The 23,477-nt window shown below is 35.3% G+C and overlaps 1 protein-coding gene across 2 annotated transcripts in view; it reads right to left on the reverse strand.

Annotated features, from left to right (window-relative positions):
• The window catches only part of ABI3BP (ABI family member 3 binding protein), a 135,922-nt gene that overhangs the window by 16,614 nt on the left and 95,831 nt on the right, over window positions 1-23,477 (reverse strand). The window contains exons 24-32 of one of the 2 annotated variants that reach the window (XM_021400077.1): window positions 22,967-23,041; window positions 21,866-21,928; window positions 21,446-21,520; window positions 16,079-16,174; window positions 13,027-13,137; window positions 10,612-10,695; window positions 9,883-9,951; window positions 8,783-8,995; window positions 4,358-4,469 (exon numbers count right to left, since the gene is read on the reverse strand). In XM_021400077.1, the coding sequence (XP_021255752.1) occupies window positions 4,358-4,469; window positions 8,783-8,995; window positions 9,883-9,951; window positions 10,612-10,695; window positions 13,027-13,137; window positions 16,079-16,174; window positions 21,446-21,520; window positions 21,866-21,928; window positions 22,967-23,041 (898 nt within the window). Of the gene's footprint in view, window positions 1-4,357; window positions 4,470-8,782; window positions 8,996-9,882; window positions 9,952-10,611; window positions 10,696-13,026; window positions 13,138-16,078; window positions 16,175-21,445; window positions 21,521-21,865; window positions 21,932-22,966; window positions 23,042-23,477 lie in introns of both variants that reach the window. The other variant, XM_021400069.1, reaches the window with a different exon arrangement.

Below are 23,477 nucleotides of genomic sequence, written 5' to 3' on the forward strand. Positions count from 1 at the left end.
TGGAAGCATTCAAGGCCAGGCTGGGTGGGGCTCTGAGCAACTTGGTCCAGAGGGAGGTGTCCCTGCCTATAGGAGGGAGTTGGAAGTAGATGATCTTAAAGGTCCCTTCCAACCCAAACCATTCTATGATTCTATGATAACTGTCTGTGTCAGAATTATCTATAGTTATTTAGCTTGCATAATATAACCTTACAACGTGTTTTGAGATATTTCAGGTAAAAGCAAAATATTTGATGAAACTAAATATCTGGAGTATCTCCAGTGTCGGAGCCAGATAAAAGCTTACTGCCAGGAGGAGCAGCAGTTTCAAGAACTCTGACCAACGAAAGAATGCATACCAGAATTATACTTTCCAGGTTGCTAAAACAAACAGAAACTTTCTAAGATGTGACAAGGAAATACCTCAAGCATTGTGTTTAGCAAATCTCCAGGTGAAAAAGACATACTTGTGCTGTAAGGCAATCTTCTTTAAATAAATACCACTGTCAGGCATGCCTTACTAAGAGAGAATGGAATGGATACAATGCCCCTTTTTTTCCAGCAAAAGATGCAGGAATCTTAATGCTCCAAGGAAATCAAACTGTACAAAAGTTTGTAGACGTTCTTTTTTATTTTTTTATTTTTTTTTTAAAAAGCACTTGTGCTGGGAAGCAAATGACTGGACCTCAAATTTATTTAAAGGGTATACATCCTCACATTCAGACAGATTTTTGACTTCTATTCTCATCTCAAGTTCAGATGTCTTGTGATCAAGAAGGAATAAAGGAATAAAGATGGCATACATATTACAAGACGAACAGGAGATATAACAAACTGCCACAACATAAACTACTTCATTTCTTTAAAAGTAACCCTCACAAGTTGTTGTATGTCTGTGAAGATTTATTTTCATTCCCATATTAAGATAGTATGAATGCCTAAAAACCAAGTAGCTGATAACTGTACTGCTAATCAGAACTCCATTTCTCTTTTGGTAAAACTATTTTTTCTGGATCTAGTCACTTTTCAAGTAAATGGCCACAGTAATCCTCTTTTTCAGAGAAATTTGTCTGCTGTTTAACTTCCATGTTCATAGTTACTGACAGCTACAACCACACAAACAATTTTTCAAGAGAGACTCTCAGTCTCTCATTGCAACTGCCTTCCTAACACCGTCCAAATTTCTTAAATATTCCAAGTCTGGCCATTATCTCCTCATCTGTAAAAGCTGTCTTCCTCAAGAGGGGTGCCTGGCTTACTGCAGAGCTTTCCAGAGGTGTAGCAATATGATCTATTTGAGAGAAGAATGTAACAGAAAAAAGGAACAGCATGATCTGTCAGGCACAGATACAGTCGGTTGTTCACAGCTGCTTGCTCACCCTTCTCACTGATGATTTGTTCATGTTGCTTCGCTCCTCCTGGATGTGGGCAATTAATTCCTTAGCTTCTGGCCAGGCATTAACATATCCTATCTGTTTTACATCAACAGGACAAGGGGGGCTGCAGACCATCTTTGTCATGTAAAGCTCCTCAAGACTAAACATCTGGAGAATTACAGGCTTGAACCGTAATTCTGCTGCCATAGGAAGTTTCTGGTTAAATTTTACTCATAGAAACTGAGATTCAACATTCACAGTCATTCTTATTCCTTCTGGAAACTCTCCATTTAGATCTGCCCAGATTGGATCAGTCTTGAACTTTCCTCAGCTCTGGAGGCACTGAATCTTCAGAGCAGCATATGGGATTCACACAGCATCACTGATGGCTTCAGGAAAGTTGGAACAACTAGAATCTCAAATTCAGCTTGTCAGCTTCTCCAAAGTGTTTCAGGGCCAAGAGGTTCTTTCCTAGCTAATTCACTCTCCGCTACTGAGCTTCTCTTTCCATATACTTGCTGGTAGTTTTGTGAATGTTGGTCCTTTGCAAGACGAGTTTCTTTTTCTCCTCCAAGTTTCTTTTCCAGCTCCACCTCTTCTACAGCTCTTTCTTTTAGGCTAGTTATGGAAAAATCTGCTTCCTGGATTTAATGTATTACTTGATGAAATTGCAGACATTTCAGGGACTCTGTTAATTAATTTATTCAGCTGTGTTTCATTGCGTCTCACTCTTCTATTTTCTGTCACCATTATTCACCAGTTCATTTACATAAACCAGTGAGCAATCAGTTCCTGACAGATAGGAAACCCTTGTTGTGGACATATGTTTTTCTTTGCAACACCGACACTGTCTACATGATGCCAGTTGTCTTCAGTGACTTTCTTACTTTTCCTGAACTTAATGTGCCAACAAGCCTGGATTCAAACAGCAACAGTAATAATTCCTTGTGCTTCTGTGCCTTCAAAAAATTATGGAACATACATTGTGAAGTTGGAATTTAATCAAACAGAGCTGCTCTGAGGACTTTACCTCCCGGAAATCCTGTGGGACTGAAGGAACACGCATGACAGCAATTCATTTCAATTTCGGATGATGGCTTCCTGAATCCAGAAACACTTGCTGCCGTTCCCTTTTGAGAGTGGGAGAGTGGGGATTATAGCCGTCACCTGATCAGGGATAAGTTACCCCTTTATATGATAAGACATCATCTGTCAGTTGGTGCTGATCTCATATCAAGCTTGTTTTAACAAAATCCACACTACACAAGACAGCTTGTGTCCATGGTCTCTGGTTTGCTCTTGCTCCCAAAAACCCAAGTCTTCTCATAGGTACTGACAGAATAGTTACAAATTAAAGTTAAAAAAAAAGAGCTTATATACTTCCCACAGCTCCTGTCCTCCTTATGACCTTTCCACGAGTTCTAGATGGTTCTGCCTGCCTCCATCTTATCATAGAATTGTAGAATGGCTTGGGTTGAAAAGGACCTCAAAGATCATCTAGTATCAGCCCCCCTGCTGTGGACAGGGTTGCCAGCCACTAGACCAGGCTGCCCAGAGCCACATCCAGCCTGGCCTTGAATGCCTCCAGGGACGGGGCATCCACAACCTCCTTGGGCAACCTGTTCCAGTGCGTCACCACCCTCTGAGTGAAAAACTTCCTCCTAATATCTAACCTAAATCTCCTCTGTCTTAGTTTAAAACCATTCCCCATTGTACTATCACTATCAACCCACGCAAACAGTTGTTTCCCCTCTGCTCCCTTTAAGTATTGGAAGGCCACAATGAGGTCTTCCCAGAGCCTTCTCCAAGCTAAACAAGCCCAGTTCCCTCAGCCTTTCTTCACAGGGGAGGTGCTCCAGCCCTCTGATCATCTTGGTGGCCCTCCTCTGGAGCCGCTCCAAGAGTTCTGTGGCTTTCTTGTGCTGGGGGCCCCAGGCCTGGACGCAGTACTCCAGATGGGGCCTCACAAGAGCTGAGTAGAGGGGGACAATCACCTCCCTCTCCCTGCTGGCCACCCCTTTTTTAACGCAGCCCAGGATATAACTGGCCTTTTGGGCTGCAAATTGCAATCTTGCTTCCTTTCTGAAGAAAACAGTTGTCTAAAGATGGTTTTCAAGAATGCAACTGTATCATTCCAAAGGAGAGCTTAAAATAGAAATGAAAGCACAAACAGCAGTGCCCACTGTCTTTAGCTGCTACTTCAGAGATCTTTTGCTTTGCTGTCTCTTCTTAGTCTCTTGGCAATTCACCCTTTCACAAGCAGTATGCCTTTAGGACATAAAAGAATAATTTCCTTTATGAAATAACAGAGATAATCATGATTATCAGCATTCTAACCCATCTTTACTTTTTGGAGTCTCTCAGTAAAGTTTTTTAAAATTTATTTATTGTTTGGTTTTTCTTAGCCTTTCTTTTCCATTTCCCTTCCTTTCCGCTTTCTCCAGCAGTTCCTTATTACTCCTTCTAGAAGCTGCTGGTCACAAGTAGTTGAGCTAAAACCAGTGTGCCAGATTAATCCACATGTCACTTAAAATTTAAGGCTCATGATGGATTCCACACAGAATTTTGTGCTGCATACAAATTTAATGATAGTAATAGAAAAGGGCAGTCTATTTATGATGGAAAAACATGATTACCATAGTCAAATGGTATTACAGGAAAAATCACTTGTCATTCACTAACTTTCTGATGCAATAAATGAACAACACAAACACAAGACACTGCTTTTTTTCCCTCTGTCCAGACCATATATATTTTATTGGAAATTTCCTAAACATTCCTCGGAACTGTCTTATCTGTTGAAAGAAAGCAAAATGCAAGCATACCTTTTCCTACCAGAGCAGGAGTAAAACCAATCTGATCTTATACATTATACATATATATATATTATTTGAAGTAACTGTTCTTAGATTTATACATACAATACATTTTCATTTGAAGTAGCAGATAATTGACAGTCTAAATTAGTTGAATTAACTTAGAAAATGTTTTTATTTAATTACCTTGTATCAGGCTTTAGGTTTTCCACAGTAGAATGGGTTTGATTTGTAGTGATAATTGACTTCTCCTTTTCACCATCAGTTGCTCCATTTTCAGTTGACACAACCTCATATTCTGGAAAATTACAGTAAAGGGAAATTTGCTTAAATAACAGCTCTAGCTTGAGCTTCTTTGTTGCTCTCTCTTTTCTCATCTTTTTCTCATCTTCCACTGTCTAACAGGCTGCACAATCACTATTTTAAAACAGCTAGGAAAACTCCTTAAGAGTTCCAGTTAGACACTGGTGAGTGCCTAGGCCCTCATCTTATAATTTAGTTAAGGGACAGAGGGTATTCAACATCTCATCTCTGCCCTAAGGTACTACATACTACTGACAGAATTCTGAACACAAATAAGTTTAAATATCCTTTTGTTTGAATAAAGAAGAATCAAAAATGAAATTACAGTTTCTAAATGCTTAAACCTTGATGAAGCTAAGTTTTTAAGATTTCCACAGGAAACTAATTTTGGTTGTGCGCATAGGGAATATGTCATTTTAGAATTAAATAATTTTGTTTAAATTTATTTCTGTATTTATATCATTTATAGGGGCCTACTAATTTCTTTTTCTCTAACCGGTATGTACCATCAAGTGCAAACCATGCTCCAAGTAGAGAAGTAACACCAGGTGTTTGGGAAGGAGATAACTCTTCAACAAGCCATAACCTAGTCCAAGGTACAATCTCTCTTTTAGTATGCATCCCCTGACATGACTCACAACTGCTCTTCCAATGAAAAGATGGAGTATATTGCTAATTTTCCTCTCATTGCTAAGAAATGCACAGCTTCGTAGGATCTTACCTTTCCTCTTCCTAAAAGCCGTCTGTAATCCCAAATTCAGCTTTGCTAATTGTAAACTAGCATAGCAGAACATTTTCAAAGAACACGTGTAATTTAGATCTACAGCACGGTGGAATAAAGCATGTATTATACTGTGAAAATAAAGACAGGGACTACCTATGACCATCTACAAAATCTCTACAAAACTACTTCCTGTTTTTTTTTTCCCCATGACTATTAATTTTTGAGTTTTTAAGTAAATACTAGCAAGCTGTAAGGCTTTTTTTTTTTTAATTTCTCCATACAAGTATATCCATTTGTTGTGAACATGGAAAGATAAAACATTACCTGCAATGAAATTCAGTGTTGAAAAGGAATAAAATTCTCACAAGTATTGCTGGACTCTCAGACTCTGTCTCTCCTAGTTGTGTATGAAAATGAACATACGCACAAATAAAGAGATGAACTGATCTAATTTTGACTGTGAATATGCAACTCTGGCTTTCTTTGCACTCTTCTATGCAAAAAGCATAGAAAACACTGGAGTAAGTTATTTAATGACGATACAATTAAGTGGGAATGCAAAGCATAACTAAAAAATTGGTGTTCTATAATTCCAAGTTTCTAAGCCAGTAATTACATATATGCACATGTACATTTTAGATCACTTGCTATAGTAGTTTCAAAAGGGTCTTTTTATATCATATCTTAAAATAGTCTCAGTTATTTGGAGCATATACAGAGAAAAATAAAACTTTAAAATAGGTTTAAGAGTATGTCAGAATATCAGCATGAAGAAAAGAATTACTGCTGATATTGAAGATTTCAAACTTTCCATGTTCAAAAGTGCTCTCCTAGAAGACACTTATGAAGAGCAAAAGACCACTGCCTGTTAAAAACAAAATCAGAGACTTGCAGAAATGGATAGCTCAGATGCAAAAAAACATGCGATTTGAACTTTTAACTCATTCAAGTTGGAAAGCATAAAACAATGTGTGCATAGGCGTGTGCTTGCACGCACACACACAAAGAACTACTGGAGTGCATCCAGCACCTGACTGTTACTGTACGTTAACAATGAACCAATGAACCTCAGTAGATTAGATAATATGCTGCTCTACATCTCTGAGGCAACACAACTGGACTAGCAGAGCACCAGCAAAAATGTCTTGGTCCCTGACATGTGCAGCCTTTATGAAAACAACAAGGTAAGCTTGATCACTGTTTTGGTATTATTTGTCAGACCTTTCCATTACTGAAGTGCAATTTTTTTTTTAGTAATAACCAATATCATGAAAACCCTCACGCAACATATTAGCTAAAGGTCAATGACAGAAATTCTTAAAAAAGGCTTAAAAAAATTACACCACTGTTTCCATAGTTCTATCTGAAAAAAATAAAATCTGATGCCCAAATCACAACATTGAAAAAACACGTATAAAAATACAAAAATAAAAAGAGATGACAGAAAAATTGATTTAAGTTTGTCTAAACAAGTAATATCATATTTGTGCCAACATGAAATAATCACCTTTTTAAGAAAATGAGATTCATTGCCCTCTCTTGAGTTCAGAAAATGTCCTTGGATGAGTCAATAACTGAGTCATTTTTTTGAAGTTAAAATGAAAGAGACAAACTCAGTGGGAGTATTTGTAAACCATAGAATTCAAACATTATGTATTATACATATTTAATTTAAAAAGAATTGAAATTGTATTTGTGGAAATGCTGTTACTTCTAGAAATTAAGCAAACTAGAATGAAAACTAAGGTTTATCTCAGTCAAGCAAAGTGAATAGTATTTATATGTTCTGCAGAAAGCTTTAATCTCCTTTCTCAGAACAGAAAGGATTATGCCAGGTGTTTCAGAGAATAGTCTTCTAGAAGAATCTTATAGAAAGTTAACTTTTACAAATGCTGATCACAGCAAGAACTTTCACCTAAAGACCTGTAAAATACAGTGTGCATTGCTTGCTCTGTTTTCACAACAAATGTGAAAAAGAAAGAAAATAAGACTGTATTAGATGGCAACCAGGCCTTGCTTTCATCATTACATGATGCATGTTGACATTTTTTCCTGCTATAATGTAAATATTTTTCTGTTTTGGTAATTGAACTGGTTGTGCTGCAGTGGGTATGACACGTTCAAGAAAAACAGCAGGTCTACTTCCAAAAAAACATGCACACTAAGCAAATATCTGATCTCATCAAACTAAGGTCATATATGTGGAAAAGGACTCCAAATGTCAACAAAAACAACAAAGCAAAACAAAAAGAGGCACTGCAGTACTGCTTAGAATGGGGACTGTTCGCACAGCCTCTCCTCGGCCTCATATTTAGGCTATGTAATTAGGTTCACGCTTCTTTTTTTCTAGCACAACACAACAAGTTAGGTAATAATTCACCTCTCTCATTGGTACATTATATTAGCCTATAGACATCTTTTTTTCCTTTTAATTCAGCAGGAGAGGCAATTTTCTTCCTCTTTCTCAGAAGAGAAGATACAGGCTAATTTTTGAGCGTTCCATTCAATTTGCATTTATTATTTCCCAAAACTGTGGAAAGAGCAAGAAAGAATGGAGGCTGAACCTAGTAATCATTTCTAGAGGAACAAGAAAGGAATAATTTGGGAAAGAGAGATTATGACAGTCATCAGTATACCTCTGACTGAAATCTCTCATGACAGGCATATAGAGCAACTATCTGAAAACATCCCACTTATATTCTAAAGAGAATAGCTAATGATCAAGTCTTGCTCTCCAGAGTTCCTACTCTTAACTGTTCTACTCACTTATAAAGCAATACAACCAAATCTGTTTGGCCAAAGTAGTGGCGTACCAGTCATACTGCAAATCAAAATTTTCTTGTATGTCAGTGGTAAAAATGAAAGCCATTTTCTGACAGTACAGAACCATAAACTTCATGTTCAAATCTGATAAGCTTCTGTTGATATATGGAAAAATTATGAGTGGTCTTCTTACATGCTTACCTGTCTAGGTTCTCATTCATGCCTGACTTACAAAGTGCTTACTCTCAATACAATAACCTTTCTTTAGAAATGAGAACAAATAAACAGATACTTTTAAACAGGGAGAAGTTGGTGGCCTTATGGTGGATACAGCAGGTAATATGTATCAGAGTTCTACTGACCTACTAGAATGATATAAGCTTTCTGGCTTACGTTTGGCTCGCTGATTCACTAATCAAAAAAAATCTTTAAGGCACAAAAGATATCTCCATTATGTGTACGTAACTAAATAATAAAGAGTACTGTCACATTGCTAGAAATTCTTGACTAGATCTTACCAGAAAGGATGTAGATTTTTTGCTTACCAACAGTAAACAGAGAACCCAGAAATTAAGGAAAGATACAGTCATATTTCATAAGTGTCATCACAGACGCCAATGATATAGTTGAGACAATTTTGTTCTAATCTATTAGCATTTTTTTATACATTCTGAAGTTGACAGTAGCATGAAACAAATCCACTGGGGTGTAAAACTCCTTTGGAATAACAATATTTTTTTAAATGGCATAAAACCACTGTCAAAGTAAAAATAAGCTACAAATACTGTAATCTGGTAAAATAGAAGAAAAATCAAACCAACCAGTAACAGTATCGTTGTCTGGTTTTTCCCAGTCTAATATGACAAAAGTTGGACAGCCCTCGACAGTCACGACTGTGAGGTTGGTTGGAGGATTTTGTGGAGGACGAGTAGGTTCTTCTTTGATGCCAGCCTCTTCTTGTGGGAAATGCTCAAGAGAACTTGTGATAGAGCAAGGAACATCATCATCTTTCTTCATGTACTTGACATGGGGTGCTAAGAGCAATAAGAAAGAGTTGTTATTCAGCGCAGAGTACAAACATTGATGTTTTAATAAAACATCAATGCCATTCCACCCAGTATACAACTTCCAGCTCAGGGAATATAGCAAAAATATGCACAACTCAAAATCAACCACCAAAGTTTAAGAATTAAAACTATATGTTCAATACTCTCTCTAAGCTGCTCATTTATTATTATTATTATTATTATTATTATTTTGTTTGGTTGTTTTAGATCCTGGAATCTGCACTGTCTTCACTTTCCTCCCATGATGAAAAGTTACTTTGCAGGCACTAGTGGGCAATACGCATTGTTAAACAATTTGAAATAATTAAATTTTGTTGTGAAATAGAACAATTGGTTGTACTCTTTCTATAGTAAAGTGACACCACAATTCCATTTGCAACTTCTGAGTGCTATGTTAATACAAAGATGTAATGCCCATTAGTCCACCAGCAAGAGTAATAAGTTTAGTAGAGAGTAATCCAGTCATTAACTCAGAGCTTCTAAAAACTGCCAAAATCTCAGACATTTTCAGTGGTACAGGATCAAGCCTTGGAACAAACCTGAGGCAAATGTCTTGCACTCTGCATGAAAATTTGGAAAAGAATATTACTGAAGACAAACACATTAGCTCTAAAATTCAAATTTGCTAGACTGGAAAGTAGGAAGCTGTCATAGGGAAGAAAGCAGAATAGATGTAAAACGTAGCCAAGAATAGGCTGGTGATCCTGACTCTCCATAGAGCCCTTTCATCTGATTGAAGTGGAAGAGAATCAAATGAAGTTCTGGCCCTCAAATAATCAAACAAGATAATTTTAATTAAAGACAGTTTCCATATATTTCCCCAAACAGAAATAACATAGCTTTTAAAATCCTACCTAGGTACCTTGGTTTGCCTGAAGAATCTGTTTCTGATGTAGGGCTTGAACTGAAGACAGTTGCATCAACTGTAAGGAGACACAGTTATGACTCAGTTTGCAATAAACATAAAGTTTCAATGTTAGAACTATAGCATCTCACTTTTCTTTTGGCATTCTAAATCATTCCTGGAAACATTCCTCCACTTGTATCTTACTCCTACCTAATTTTATAGAAGATTAATTAACAACAAATCATTATGTTTATCCTATTGCAGTTTTTTTTTTCCCCTATCTGAATAGTAACATATTGATCTTAGGTAGTAGGATACCACAATCACCTTGAACACTATTAACCACTGTCAAGTAACAATTTTAATTTACATCCCATACAAACTAAAATGTTCAGTAAAAGTGTCTTATCTGCTTCTTTCACAGACTAAATGTAGACTTAGAATAGTTCTGAAATCCTGCTTAGCATGTTCTGATTTCTACCAAGATAGAAGGGTCATCATGTTCTCATTTTCAAAGATGTAGATATTTATTAGAAGACACCCAAATGAATTCAGCCAAGTTACAGAAGTCAAAGTGTCACAACAGAAATCAGAATCATCTCAGATAGAGTACTTCCTATATTAAATGTATAGTGGATCAGTGTAGTTCAAGAAAAGGAAACAGGAAAAAAGGAAAGGAAATGTGCATTGTAGAGAAAAAAAAAAAAGAGTCCAGAACCGTCTGTATAATACTCACCATAATACTCTGGAGTTGCAAAAGCTGTTGGTGTCTTATATGGCACTCCTGTCCTCACAGGCATTGTTGGTCCAGCTGGTTTAGCTATAGTGACAGAAAGAAGAGCTTATGGCAAAAAGGCATTCACTATTTAGAAAATCAAAAAGCTATTTCACTGTCTTAACAGAATTAAGGTTTCCGATGAGTGCTTCATGTGGGTATATACTTCCATTAAAACCATTCCCCTCAAAACTTACTCAATAGCTTCCAGTTGGATTTAAGAAAATTCTGAGTTGTCCATATTGCCAATGTAACTTATCCCTGACATCTAGTAATAAAATTCTTTGCTACTTGGAGATTGCCTTTGAGAATTTAAGTTAGCTAGAACATGACCTGGCTATAAAGCACAGAGTGGTAAAAGGCTGTAAAATAACCAACATTAACACTCTATTTCGTGAATAAAAGACTACATTTCTTTACAAGACAAATGAGTTAAGTCAGTAACTGATACCTGGAAACCTCCCAGACAATCATGACTATGAAATCTCACCTCCAAAAACCACAAACTGCATAATGTAGTTCACTGAAAGTATGACACACAACATGGTGACTGAAGGCAGAATGTTGATGAACTAGTTCAAAAAAATGGGAGGTAGGATAAAAGTGGTAATTTCAGATTCTTACTTCAGTCCAGTTCCACAAATGCTTTGGAACTTTTTTTTTTTTTTTTAACATTTAAGATTCTTTTAATGTCTGCACAAACTTTCTCATAACATTCATCTAGTGGATGAGTAAGAAAGATACAAGTGAGGAATTAATCACAGCATTAACAAGAAGGAGAAACAGAACAAAACTGTGACAGGGAAAATCCGTGAGGAACACTGAAGCAAAATTTTCCTGTTAATGATGTGGAACGATCTCTCTAGGAAACTAAAAGAAACTATACGATGTTTGAAACCAAGCTGAATAAACACTATGAAACAAAGAAAAAGGCAAATATACTACTGGCCCCAGGAGGAAGGTCCAGGTCATCTAACCAATTTATTCTGTCTTGAATGTCTAGGAAGACATGACAACAGCTGACTGAACTCTGGTATATGGAAAAAAATGTGGAATTCCAAAATGCTGTTAGATGAATTAGAGATTTAATGGAGAAAATAAGAACAGATCCCATTACAAGCAAGTGAAAATGCATCAAGGCAATTTTTTTCTGTGCTACATGTAAAGACTGACCATGTCTTATGTTCTGTTTTAGCTATTACTAAGGAAACACCACCAATCAACAGGAAGTGTAGACACAACATTGCTTTGCTCTGCTGTTGAGCAGAAACACAGCTTGTTTCAACCATCTTTGAGATTTTCACTTCTAAATTGGTGCACAAAGTACTGAAGTTTAATTTAGGTGATGATCTGCCACTGGGGTAAGCTTTCTCACAAAAACATCAGCAGAGATGAATTAGGTTTTTTTTTTTTTTGTAGATGAGCAAAGACGTAGAAGACAAAAGAATCTTCCTTGACAGACCCAAGCAGAAAGGCAGTCTTCGCTTTGCAGAAAATGAAGAAAAAAATTCATAACTTTCTTGCCTTAATAGCACACAAATCCCCCAAATGAAATAGAACAAAACAAAAAAAGGAAATGGTTAATAAAGCAGAACCAAGACCTTCACATTTCCAGTGAAGTAAAGAGAGTAATGCGAAGAGGGGAGTATTACTGCTAATAATAATTATGATGCTAAGCAGAGTGAGATGAATTAACATTAACCTTTGGATTCTACATTTCAAATCCACAGACAAAACATACAGAACAATACCAAATATTAGCTTTGGGATAAAATTAAAATAGAATAGGAAATGTAAAAGATTCTGCATGCTCTTACATTGATACTGAGAAGCAGGAATACTGTTACACATAAATGAAGATAAATTCATTGTACATGTGATAACTTCTATTCCTCTACCTCCTAGAGAAGTTAGTTTTGGCTACCTATTAGCTCAAGTTATTTGCAGTGGTTAATGCATGTGCCAGATACATGGGACAGAATTTTTTTTTTATAAATTATCAGCTGTGGGTATGTATTGAAGCATAATATCTGATATCTTCCATCCGATACATACATTAAATAACTGCAAATGGTATTAGTAGACATGAAATGCTTTTATGGTTGATGTTTTCAAAAGATGACTTGTATTATGCTAATTTGATGCTGATTTGCTCTCATCTCCCTTACTGTGGATGACTTTTATATAATAAGGTTAAAAATATATATATATAATTTGTATATTCAGACAAAAGACACAAGGCTGCTTAAGAAAACTCATTTCTACAGGTATCACATTTAATTTAAGAAAGAACTGGTACTATAAAATTATCCTGTACACAGCTGGTCAGTTCAGTTACTAACACATAAAATGTTTATGCTGAAAAGGCTGAGATACCTGGAATGCCTGGTTTACCCGTCACAGTGTTTGGAGGCAGAGGCTTTCTTCGCATTGGTGTAGGCTTGACAGGAGGTATAGGAGGATGCTGAGGTCTAGGTGATGTAATTACTGAATGACATAACAGGACATTGTCATTAATTATTTAACCTCCAACTCAATAAAATCAGAAAATGCACTAGAAGTCATATTCTGACAGACGAAATACTGTTTCACATTTGATTTAGTATCAAAAGCAAAGAAATGAAGCAAGATAACAAAGATAGTTGTATTTTCAGCCTTAAATTCTTTGGAAAGTGTGTGTTATGGAATCTTAAACCAAGCTTACAATGATAAAATAAAGCTCCGCTGGGATTTGTACAAATGCTTTGAAGATTCATTTTCTGTGTACTTACTCTCATTTCTGACAACCATTCCTTTTTGGCAGCCAGTGTGATAGTTCTTCCCACAGTAAACAATATCTGAGTGTAGCTGAAAACATCTTCAGTACCCAACTCACAAAATTCCTGACTTCTGTACTTTCTAACTGATAAAACTGGTCCCCCTCAGACTGAAGTATAAGACGCAGCAAAAAGCGAATTATTATTACAGATATGTTATCCTGTGCTACTTTAAAGTAAAAAAATGAAAAAGTCTGTTGGTTTATGGATTGACATGTCTACAAGACTGGTATTGTGCTAGAAACTTCTGAAGCAACCAGCTAGGCTGAAGTAACCGAATTCTGATAACTGACATAGACTATTTTCCTGTATCTTCCAGTCAATTAGAAAGGATTTTATTATGCAAAAGAAAGGTGAAGGAAAAGATTTTTCTTCAGTTAGTCACCTTCACAGTTCTTCTCCTTAGGAAAAACAAAGACAAAAAAACTTTTTGTACCAAGCAGGAAAAAATCCTTAACAGTAATATAATTCTTAAATGCCATGAATGTGAACAAACCTGCAAGCAGCCTCATATTGAGTTACTGGCTACACAGAGTTCCTGAGGACCTGTTTATCAGACCTGATTTTACCCTATAAATAGAGTGACTGTGGGCGAGAGGGGAACAGGTCCAAAGTCTCATTTTTGGAAATACTTAAAATATGCAAACAGAAACATCTCCATCTTTCTCTGTTCACTTTTTCTTTTGGACTTCAGTATTCCATTACAAAACACTTATTCATTCATTCTTAATCATTCTTAATTCCCAGGTGGAAATTAAAATATGCCAAAACACCTGAAAAAAAATAACTTTTGTATATATGTCATTGTACCCTAGATATTACTACATAGCAGCATCCATCATTAATATTCTCTCTGACTATATTTAGGGAATTAGATTTTATGAGGTATTGATGGTGTAAAAATGTGAAAGCATTGTCTTGTCAGTAGTTTCTACTGTATTGTCTGAACAGCACAACCTCAACAGTAAGATGCAAGCCAAAACATCGTGTCACAATTGAATCTACTATATCGCCCCCTGGAAAAACAAGAATCACTAAAGAATCTCCACTGTTCGTGTCTACTACTTCCACAATAGTTTGGGAGATGTCCTATTATGCTGCCAAACCTAATTAACAATATGTGGAGACTGAGTTTGTAAACAAGGACACATAAGAATTTAGGGATTTTGTGATAGTTTAGCTTCTTGCTAAGACAGTGGTATGGTGAACTATTTGGATTTATTTAGTCTCAGTGGTTCTGTAGACAGTGAATACAATTCCTTGACTCTGCCACTCCTGATGAAAAAGTAGAGTGTGTGGCATCTTAAGATAGACACCTAACACATCAAGCTTCATTCCTCTGTGTTGTGACATATCTTTTTCAGAACTTAGATATGGTGCAAATGTCCATCATTCCATTAACACATATTAATGTTTCAGAAAAAGCATGTGTATTTAATAGTAAAGTCAAATATTGGCCAAATTACAGACATACAGCATAAATATATGAAAAAAATTCATATACGTATTGCAACACCTTGAAGAGAGCTGAGATTACAAAAGTATACAAGAAAATTATGTAACAGTAGTATCTAATTCCACAAGCATGCCCAACTGTCTCTTATGATTAAATTCAAGTTACTGGCTTACTTCAAAGCTCTAAAAACTTAAGTTGAAACATAAAGGTCAGAAGATGTGTAAAAACAGATGTAAACCCTCCTTAAAATCCACGTGCATAAAAAAATTTCCACTCTTTGCAAATCACAGCCTGGATTTACTCAAGTAGATGTCACTGCTTGAGATTCTATGAAAGAAAAAGAAAAAAAAAGCAACAAAACAAAACACAGGGCCATCCTTCTTTCCAGTTTGCAGTCTGGATTCAGCTACTAATAATAGTATATCATACTGTACATAGCTTATGCTAAATACTTTAAGATTGAACAAACTTTAAGAAAATGAAACATTAGAACTCAGCTGTCAAGCAAGGCTGCTGTCTTTGTGCAGGTAAATTAGTTGCAAAGGAAATCGAGTAGGGATTAAGACCAAACAGCAGTTTATGTATTAGTAAGAGGCGTATCTTTGCATCTCTGCTTTTAAGTCAAATTACGTATTTTCAAAGGAAAATATAACTAAAACCAGCAGCTGCAGCTGAAAAATAAATCCATAGGCAAAATCAGAAATATTTTGTGTTTAGACAGTTTTTAAGCATGTAATAAAGCACAGCTAAAATCCAGATCAATTCTTGTTTATGCTAATGAAACAAGGACATTCTCTGCATGCAAAGGGTGTTTGCACGTATGTTTATGTGTATGCATGACGCACGAACACACTTTATATTTCAATCCTTTGGCTGAAATAGAAAATTTCTACGAAGTTGACTAGAAAAAATGTGAAAAATAAAAGCCTATTTTTGAAGATTTATTCAGGGAAATTGTTTCTCAAAAATACTTTGAATGTTTTGAAAATATGACTGTAGACTTTCAAGAGAGTTAAAACTGATAACTCTGGTAGAGCACATGTAAAGAAACTTAAGCTAATTCACTCCACCTTGGCATTTTACAACAGTCCTTGAATTCTAATTTTCCTAACAACCCTCATATCCAACCTTACCATTCAACCTTATCCAGTCTTACCAGAGAATGGCTTTTCCCAGGTGTCAATATATTCCAAAGGTTTTTTTACATCCATGGCAATATGTCTGGCAATATCCTCAGGTGTGTATACATCATCTGTGAAGGAAAGGGAATAAATTGATTTTCTACAGGGCAGTACTGACTTATGCAACACTTCTACACTGTATATGTTAAAACTCTAGCCAACATGAAATGCAAAGCTGGCATTTTTAGTGATAACATTGTTATATCTGCTTTATATTTCAATTCAAGTAAGTAGAAAGTAGTCTTGATCTAGACAGCCTACACTTTAAGTATGCCTTGATGAAGGTATGTTTAGAAAGAGAGAATAAGATTAAGGGAAAACTGATGATGTAAACCAAAATTATATGTGGAAAGATGAGTACAGAGAATATTTCAGTTTTTCAGCACACAGAATAAAACATCTGTTGATTCTTGTAATGGACAAAATTCTTCTTTTCCTCAAAAATAACATCTTTGGTTGTCCTCTATATTGTATAACTAGAAGAATTTGGAGTACTGGAGGCAAAGCGTATTTAAAATTCAGTTTGTACACAGAAGAATGTCCTACTTAAAAGTAATATAAACACTTTTTAAAAATAAAGTAAATGACATTAAAAAACAGAACAACTGTCACGCATGGTGACATTCATAGGACACACTTATTCTGTATAGGGAAGGCTATTTACTTTATAAAAACTCTTTATATGGTAGACTGAGAAGACATGTTGAGATTTCATCACATTTGTGAAAAATCTCCCTTTCTCATGACATGAAAGAAAACCTTGAAATTTAAAAGGAAAATAAAGGAGAAATTAATGATCAAATTGGATAGCCTATTTCAATATGATCTAAGCTTTCAACAAAGGTTTTCATAGGTTTAAAATCCAGTATTCAGCTTGTTACTGGACTACACTAGTATTCCAACAGTATGAAGAAGCTAATTTTTTATATAATTTACTGTTTCACTATTCGTGCTAAGTATATCTTAGAAATCCACATTAAAAATAGAATTGGATAGAAAGTGTGCACTCTGAAAATATGACTGAGTCTCAGTATTCCTCATAGGGTAAAGCAGTAGTATGGAAACATGAAATGATTCGCTAAAGGTTTTTTTTTAACCTATTAATGAGACTTGAAGTAAGTTGGTATCAGGATGTGGGTCTTCTGGTCCCTCTGACTGAAATTCCTAAATCTATCATTTGATTTTGATATAACTGCGCTTTTTCATCATGTAGCTAAAGTGATTTATTAGGTCTTCAGGTATACAAAGCACCAGTGTGCTAATGGATGTTTTATGTGAATGGCATTTGAGGAAGGTGCATGAGACCATCAGTGTTAGCTGTAAAAAGGAATCTTATACACCGTAGGTAACAGGCAAAGTATATTAGCTTCTTAACTTCCTCCCACAACAAATACATCAACAAAATGCATCATCACTTTGCCTAAATCTCACAAAATCATCCAAGCACCCAAGTATCTATTACAAGACTTAGTTCTGCACCTGACTGTGTCTATGGAAAAGCCTGCCTCTATTCTTTACTATATAATTGAGAAACACAATCTGTTCTGAGTTGTATGAGCTAGCAACAAAGAAAATACTGTAAACATTCTAGATGGCAGAAGAAACATTTTGTTCTCAAACTTGCACTACCATTAGGTTAGTAAAGCAGTAGTGAAAAATATGTGAAAGGAAATAGCTGATCAAGCCACAACACTCTCCTTTTGACAAAAATCTCCTTTTTGAATGTTTTAATGCTCTTCAAAATTGCTTAAGTTTGTCTGTTTTTACACAAAGTACCTGCACTGTCATATAGCTTTCCATTTTTATCATGCCATTTGCCTTAAGCAAACTACATTAGCTGGCATAGTATAAGCGTTTCAACTTGTCACATTCATTCAAACTTTAATAGAACTGAGAATAATTTTGTTAGATGAATGTGTGTCCATGTTTTCTTTAAGTTCCAACTTTTTTTTTTGAAAGTATGCATGGGGTCCTGAAACCCCTTAAAACTAACCACTGCATCTTGAAGAGCAGAAATACCATTGGAAGGGTTCATCATTTTAGGGGAGGAAGTAAAAAAGGTGCCATTGATAAAAAAAGTAAGAACACATACAATCACAGAATTATTAAGATTGGAAAAGACCTAAGATCATCTAATCCAACTGTCTACCTACCACCAATGCTGCCCACTAAACCTTGTTCCTTAGTACCACATCTACATGTTACACCTGAATATTTGAATTCCTCTAGAACTTGGCTATACACTCACAGTTTCAATAATAAAAACCAAGTAGAGCATAAAGTCTGTTCTAATGAAAACCAGCTGTCTCTAAGAAGGGAGGTGACATGTTGCTGAAACTTTGTTTGCTGAAGGTTGTCCAGAAGTTTTTAAATGCTTAAGATTAATATTACATGCACTAAAACAAATACAACAATCCACGTCTTTAAAATTAAATTGTAGAGAATTGGTTTAAAATAGCCTAAAACATGGCAGAAAAATAAAGAGGAATGCTAGTCAGGAAGGTGCAGTCCCTGCCCCTTTCCCACGGTCATGTTAACCAGCTGGCATTACAGCTACCTATATGGCTAGCCAGGAGAATGAAAAGCCTGCCAGGAAACCAACTGCAATCCCATGCACTTCTGCTGGAAAGAAAAAATTCCACAGCTTATCATCTGGGTCCTGCAGCTGCCAAGCACACTTTGCGTGGGGTGAAACATCTTTGCATTGATGCTAATGTGTATGCTCAAGAAGAAGAAGAACTGGAGTACATTGAACACTGATGCCTGCTCAGCATGGAAGTAAAATGTCCATACTGGTCTACCAAATGTACTCTTCTTCAGAGAAAGAAAATGATATAATGTCTAAATGTAAGCTTGAAAACATATTGTTCCTTACAGGCTGGTTAAGGATTCTAATCATCTTACACCAGAGGTTAAAGGATTCTGATCAGCTAACCACAGAAAATAATATACTGTTTTCATAGTGGAAGAAATAAACTTCTCTACTCTCAAAAATAATGCAAATATATTAAATTATATTATAATTTCTTGAAGATATCATCTACTGAAAAAGAAACTCTCTCGTCTTTGCTCAGCTGGTAAGATTTAGGGTTCAGAGTTAGTAGAATTCTCTTTTTTAAGTCTCTTCTGCAGACTTAAGAGATTGTTTGCAATGCATAATTGCATATTTCCTGGGAGGGTTATAGAAGATTTCTTTGTAATTGATTTCCTGAACCCTTTGTTGTACAAAATGCTTTTTGTGAGCATCAACAACCTTACAGGCTCAGATACTGCATTTGCCACAATATTGTGATGTACTTGTACTACAGAAAGTTTGGGGATTTTACTTATCGATTATCAAGGGTAGAATATAGTACAGAATGAAAATAATATGCTAGAAGTTGCAGCCCTCTTTCATCATGTCATGATTGTGAAAAATTCATTGGTGATTTCTCTGCACATCTGAGAAGAAAGATGCAGTCTCATAAGAAGGTATCAGTGAGTTGCTATGCCAGCAGGACTAGATGTACAAATAAAAAGTTAAGAATAAATGTCCACTCTTTCTTAGAACTTTGGACATCTCATTTAACTTAAAGGGCTCACTTGACAGGATGCAAAATCTAGCTAACAGACATTCTCATGATGTCTTTATTCAGAGGAAAAGACTTACACAGCTGAGCAATGGAAAATATTGCAAAAGTATCATTTTCCAGAACTTTAAAAGAAGGTATCAATTTCCTTGTGAATACACACAGCAAGGTAATATAGCCTTGACAGAATTTTCTGACATCACCTACCATAGTGAAAGTAGTTCTTGATGGGAAGTGGCCCTATTGTAAAGACACAGAAATAAAGACTAGAGGGTACTCCAACTGGAGCATTTAAGATAAAGACTGCTTAAAGTAATACTTTAGTAATGATCTAAAATAGCAGTAAGCACAATAAAATACACTTATGCATTGTGTATTCATTCATAATTTCATACTGTAATTTCAAAGACACCCATTACTGGAAACCTGCATGCATTCTGCCTGTTTTGGTAATCAGATGTTTGAAAGTTCACTTATAAGCAGACGGTCCAACATGAATAGCAAAACATTTTGATCCATGATTACTACCATCAATCATTTAACACTGTAAATGTCTCTGATGTCCTGGAATCAGATGGGCTCATTTTATTTCCCAGAAAGAATATGGAAGGTCAAAGAACACATACCTCCAATGAAGCCATCCACTCTACATTAAATAGAAAAGACTATATCATGTTCAAGCTATCTTAAATTCAATTTAAATAAAACCATCTCTTCTAAGTAAGAATATGGTTGGCTTCTCAAAATAATCTACAAGAATGACTAGCCCATGCCATTCTAAGGTCAACAACAAGTAATAAGTTCTCAAAGATACTTTGGAAATTCAAATGCAGAGAAAATTACAAAGCCAAAAAAGGTACGTGTGAAGTAGATAGTATGTTACTCAGGTTATCCTAACTTAGCTAGTACAAAGTAATATTATGGGACAGTAGTACAAGTGGTAGTGGACGAACAGCCAAAAATTTTCATGGAATATTTTTAATATTTATGTATTTTTAATTTATATTATTTATTACTTTAAACCTGCGTAATTGATGAAGAATCACCAAAATCTGTATTTAATTAATAAATAAATGTCCATGGTAAAAAACAATATTTATACTGACATAATAAATTAATGCTTAGCAAAATTATAAAAAGAATCCGGGTACCATCTTTAGTATGAATTAATACTGACAACATTATTTTGATTAAGTGGACAAATCAAGTAAAATTGAAAATTGAAAATATTTTTTCCCCTTACTAAAACAGTATTTTTAATAAGACTTTGTGATTAATGATGGATGTTAACAGTAAGAGTATGTAATGATGTGTAAAGTGACAGTTCTCAGCCTCTTCTAGCACCCATCAACTCAGAGCTTCCGTGGTGTTGGAAGTATTCAAGCCTGAATACTGAGTAGGTTCTGCACAATCACACCACTTGCAGAACAAGCAAGATGCTTGGCTTTAAGGCTTTCTTAACCACTCTTCTGACTTAAATAATCTGGTAACAGTTTGACACAGCATTTTCCAGTAATTATTCTAGACCTATCAACTGGAAAACATCAATACAAAGTAGCCATTTAATAATCTAAGTCTACTCTTATCATTTACAATATAATCTCCCAATGGCACTCATGAACAGTACAGCATTACTAAAATCAGAATGCAGTAGAATATAATTGCTAAGGAGTTAAATTCAAATCAAATGTAATGAAATACTTTGCAGGGTTCAAGATTATTCCATTAAGTAACATTCCCGATATGTTAAGAAAAACCAACAAATAGCTCTACCTGTTGTTGGCACAATCCACTTTGGCAAGCCAGGTGCTTTTGTTCTAGCTGGTGCTACTGTGGTTTTACTCAGAGCTGAAAGGAAGTTAAAAAAATAAACAACAACAACAAAAAAAAAAACCCACCGAAAACCAGTAAGAAAAATAAGAAAAAAGAAAGAAGTTTCATAAGAAGAAAAATCAAACAGACTTATTTGTGATGCCAACAATGCCAAATTAGCAAAGAATAAGTAGCAGTTGCTGCGATGGTATGTACAATTTTTTTCCTACACTGGAAATGCTTCATCTGCTAACTGATTAACTGAAAAAAACATGCTTTTTTTTTCCCCAGCAATATGTAAAATTCCTCTAAGAATAGGTGAATATCATTAATTAGATAATCATTTTTTCCTCCTTCCCATAAAAAAAAAATAATTATTACCAGGTCTGGCCTGTGATTTATCAGATGGCCTTGGTCTTGCAGAAGTCAGACGTGTTTTATGTGCTGCTAAAAGAAATAAGATTCAGTTTAAATGCTATGTGTAAAAGCAACATCAATACTGCAGTGTAATTTGTCACAAAAAACGGTCCATGCACCAATGTGATATAGTAAAATGGACAAATGAAAATTCTATGAGTTCCGATCCAAAATGCACACTGAAAATGCTAGTTTCTTTAGTGGTCAGATGACTCCATCATGCAGTCTGACCAGTTACATTCATGTTTAGGTTTAGGAAAAGATACAAAATATTTACAGCCAGTTACCCAACTGTATATGGATACAGAGTTAGCTCTGCAAGGTATCCATGGCCTTAAGGCATTAATTAGGTTCTGTAAAAAACAAACAAACAAAAAAACCTCAAAATAAAACACCAAACTAAATCCCCCAAAATCAAATATTCAGATCAAAACAAGAAATATTAAAATATTCCTGTGAAGACAAATGAAAGCATTCAATGCAGACACCATACAGAGCTGTAGAAACATAGCGTCATCACCAAGGTTAAAATTACAAGCCTTCAACTTCTTCCTGCTATCACCTTTCACTTGTCAGATAGTTTTGACATTTTAATTATTTCAGTATGTATGAGAATCTCACTGAAAGCTAAAAATGTAATTAGTTGTCACTGTCACTTCATGCCAAATAATGAACCTCAGTAACTCTCAGGAAACTGTCTTTTACATAAATACAGCTAGCTATTTGATATTTGAGTCTAAAAACCATTCTATCAACATCACTTACTCTAGCTTCTTTGAAGTGTCTGAGAAAACACTTCTTGTGGAAAGAAGGTATTACTCATTTTTGACAATTATAGTCGGGAAATTTTTCAAAAATTTAGATCTAGTATTTTGCAAAAGAAAAATGTGGAAAACAGTTACATTTGTGTTTGCAACACTGCTGAACTGAGGATCAGACACACAACACTAATAGTACTTAAAAGATTTTAAGGGTAATAATAACAAACCACTAAATCTTAAATCATATTGATTTTACTTAGGAGTCACAGGCACTCAATGCAGCACAGAAAATCATAAGAATTACCTGTATACAACCATGGAATTTCAGTTGTCAGAGCAGTTTTGGGTTTGGGTGAAATCTGATACGTTTCATTGGGAACTGAAATAGGAGATTTTAATGCTTATCAAATGCAGATTATTTCTTTTAAACATCAAGCCACCACAGGTAGAAGAGAAATTTAAACAGAGTGAAGACCATAGGCAAAAAAGTCAGAGGTAAAAACCTGGCTGAAAATCAGGGTTTTATGCAAACACTTAAAGACTGGGAAGATATATACCATTAATAAGCCCAAAAAACAGTAGACAGGATGAGCAGTTAATGTCTTTTTATATAACTCTTCATGTGCGAGAAGCATTTATTTCTATAAGGAATACAAACAAAATGTCTGGAAAGTTCCTGGGAAATTAAAAACATCGATATTTTGTACATGCACTGAAGTAAGACTAATAAACGAACAAGACACAAAGATATATTTAAGGTATTTCTGTTGATTAAAGGGTAAGTTTAGCCATATAGAAAAGCAGAGAATGGAAAG

The sequence above is a fragment of the Numida meleagris genome, chromosome 1 (genome assembly GCF_002078875.1).
Source record: "Numida meleagris isolate 19003 breed g44 Domestic line chromosome 1, NumMel1.0, whole genome shotgun sequence".
Taxonomy (NCBI): Eukaryota; Metazoa; Chordata; class Aves; order Galliformes; family Numididae; genus Numida; species Numida meleagris.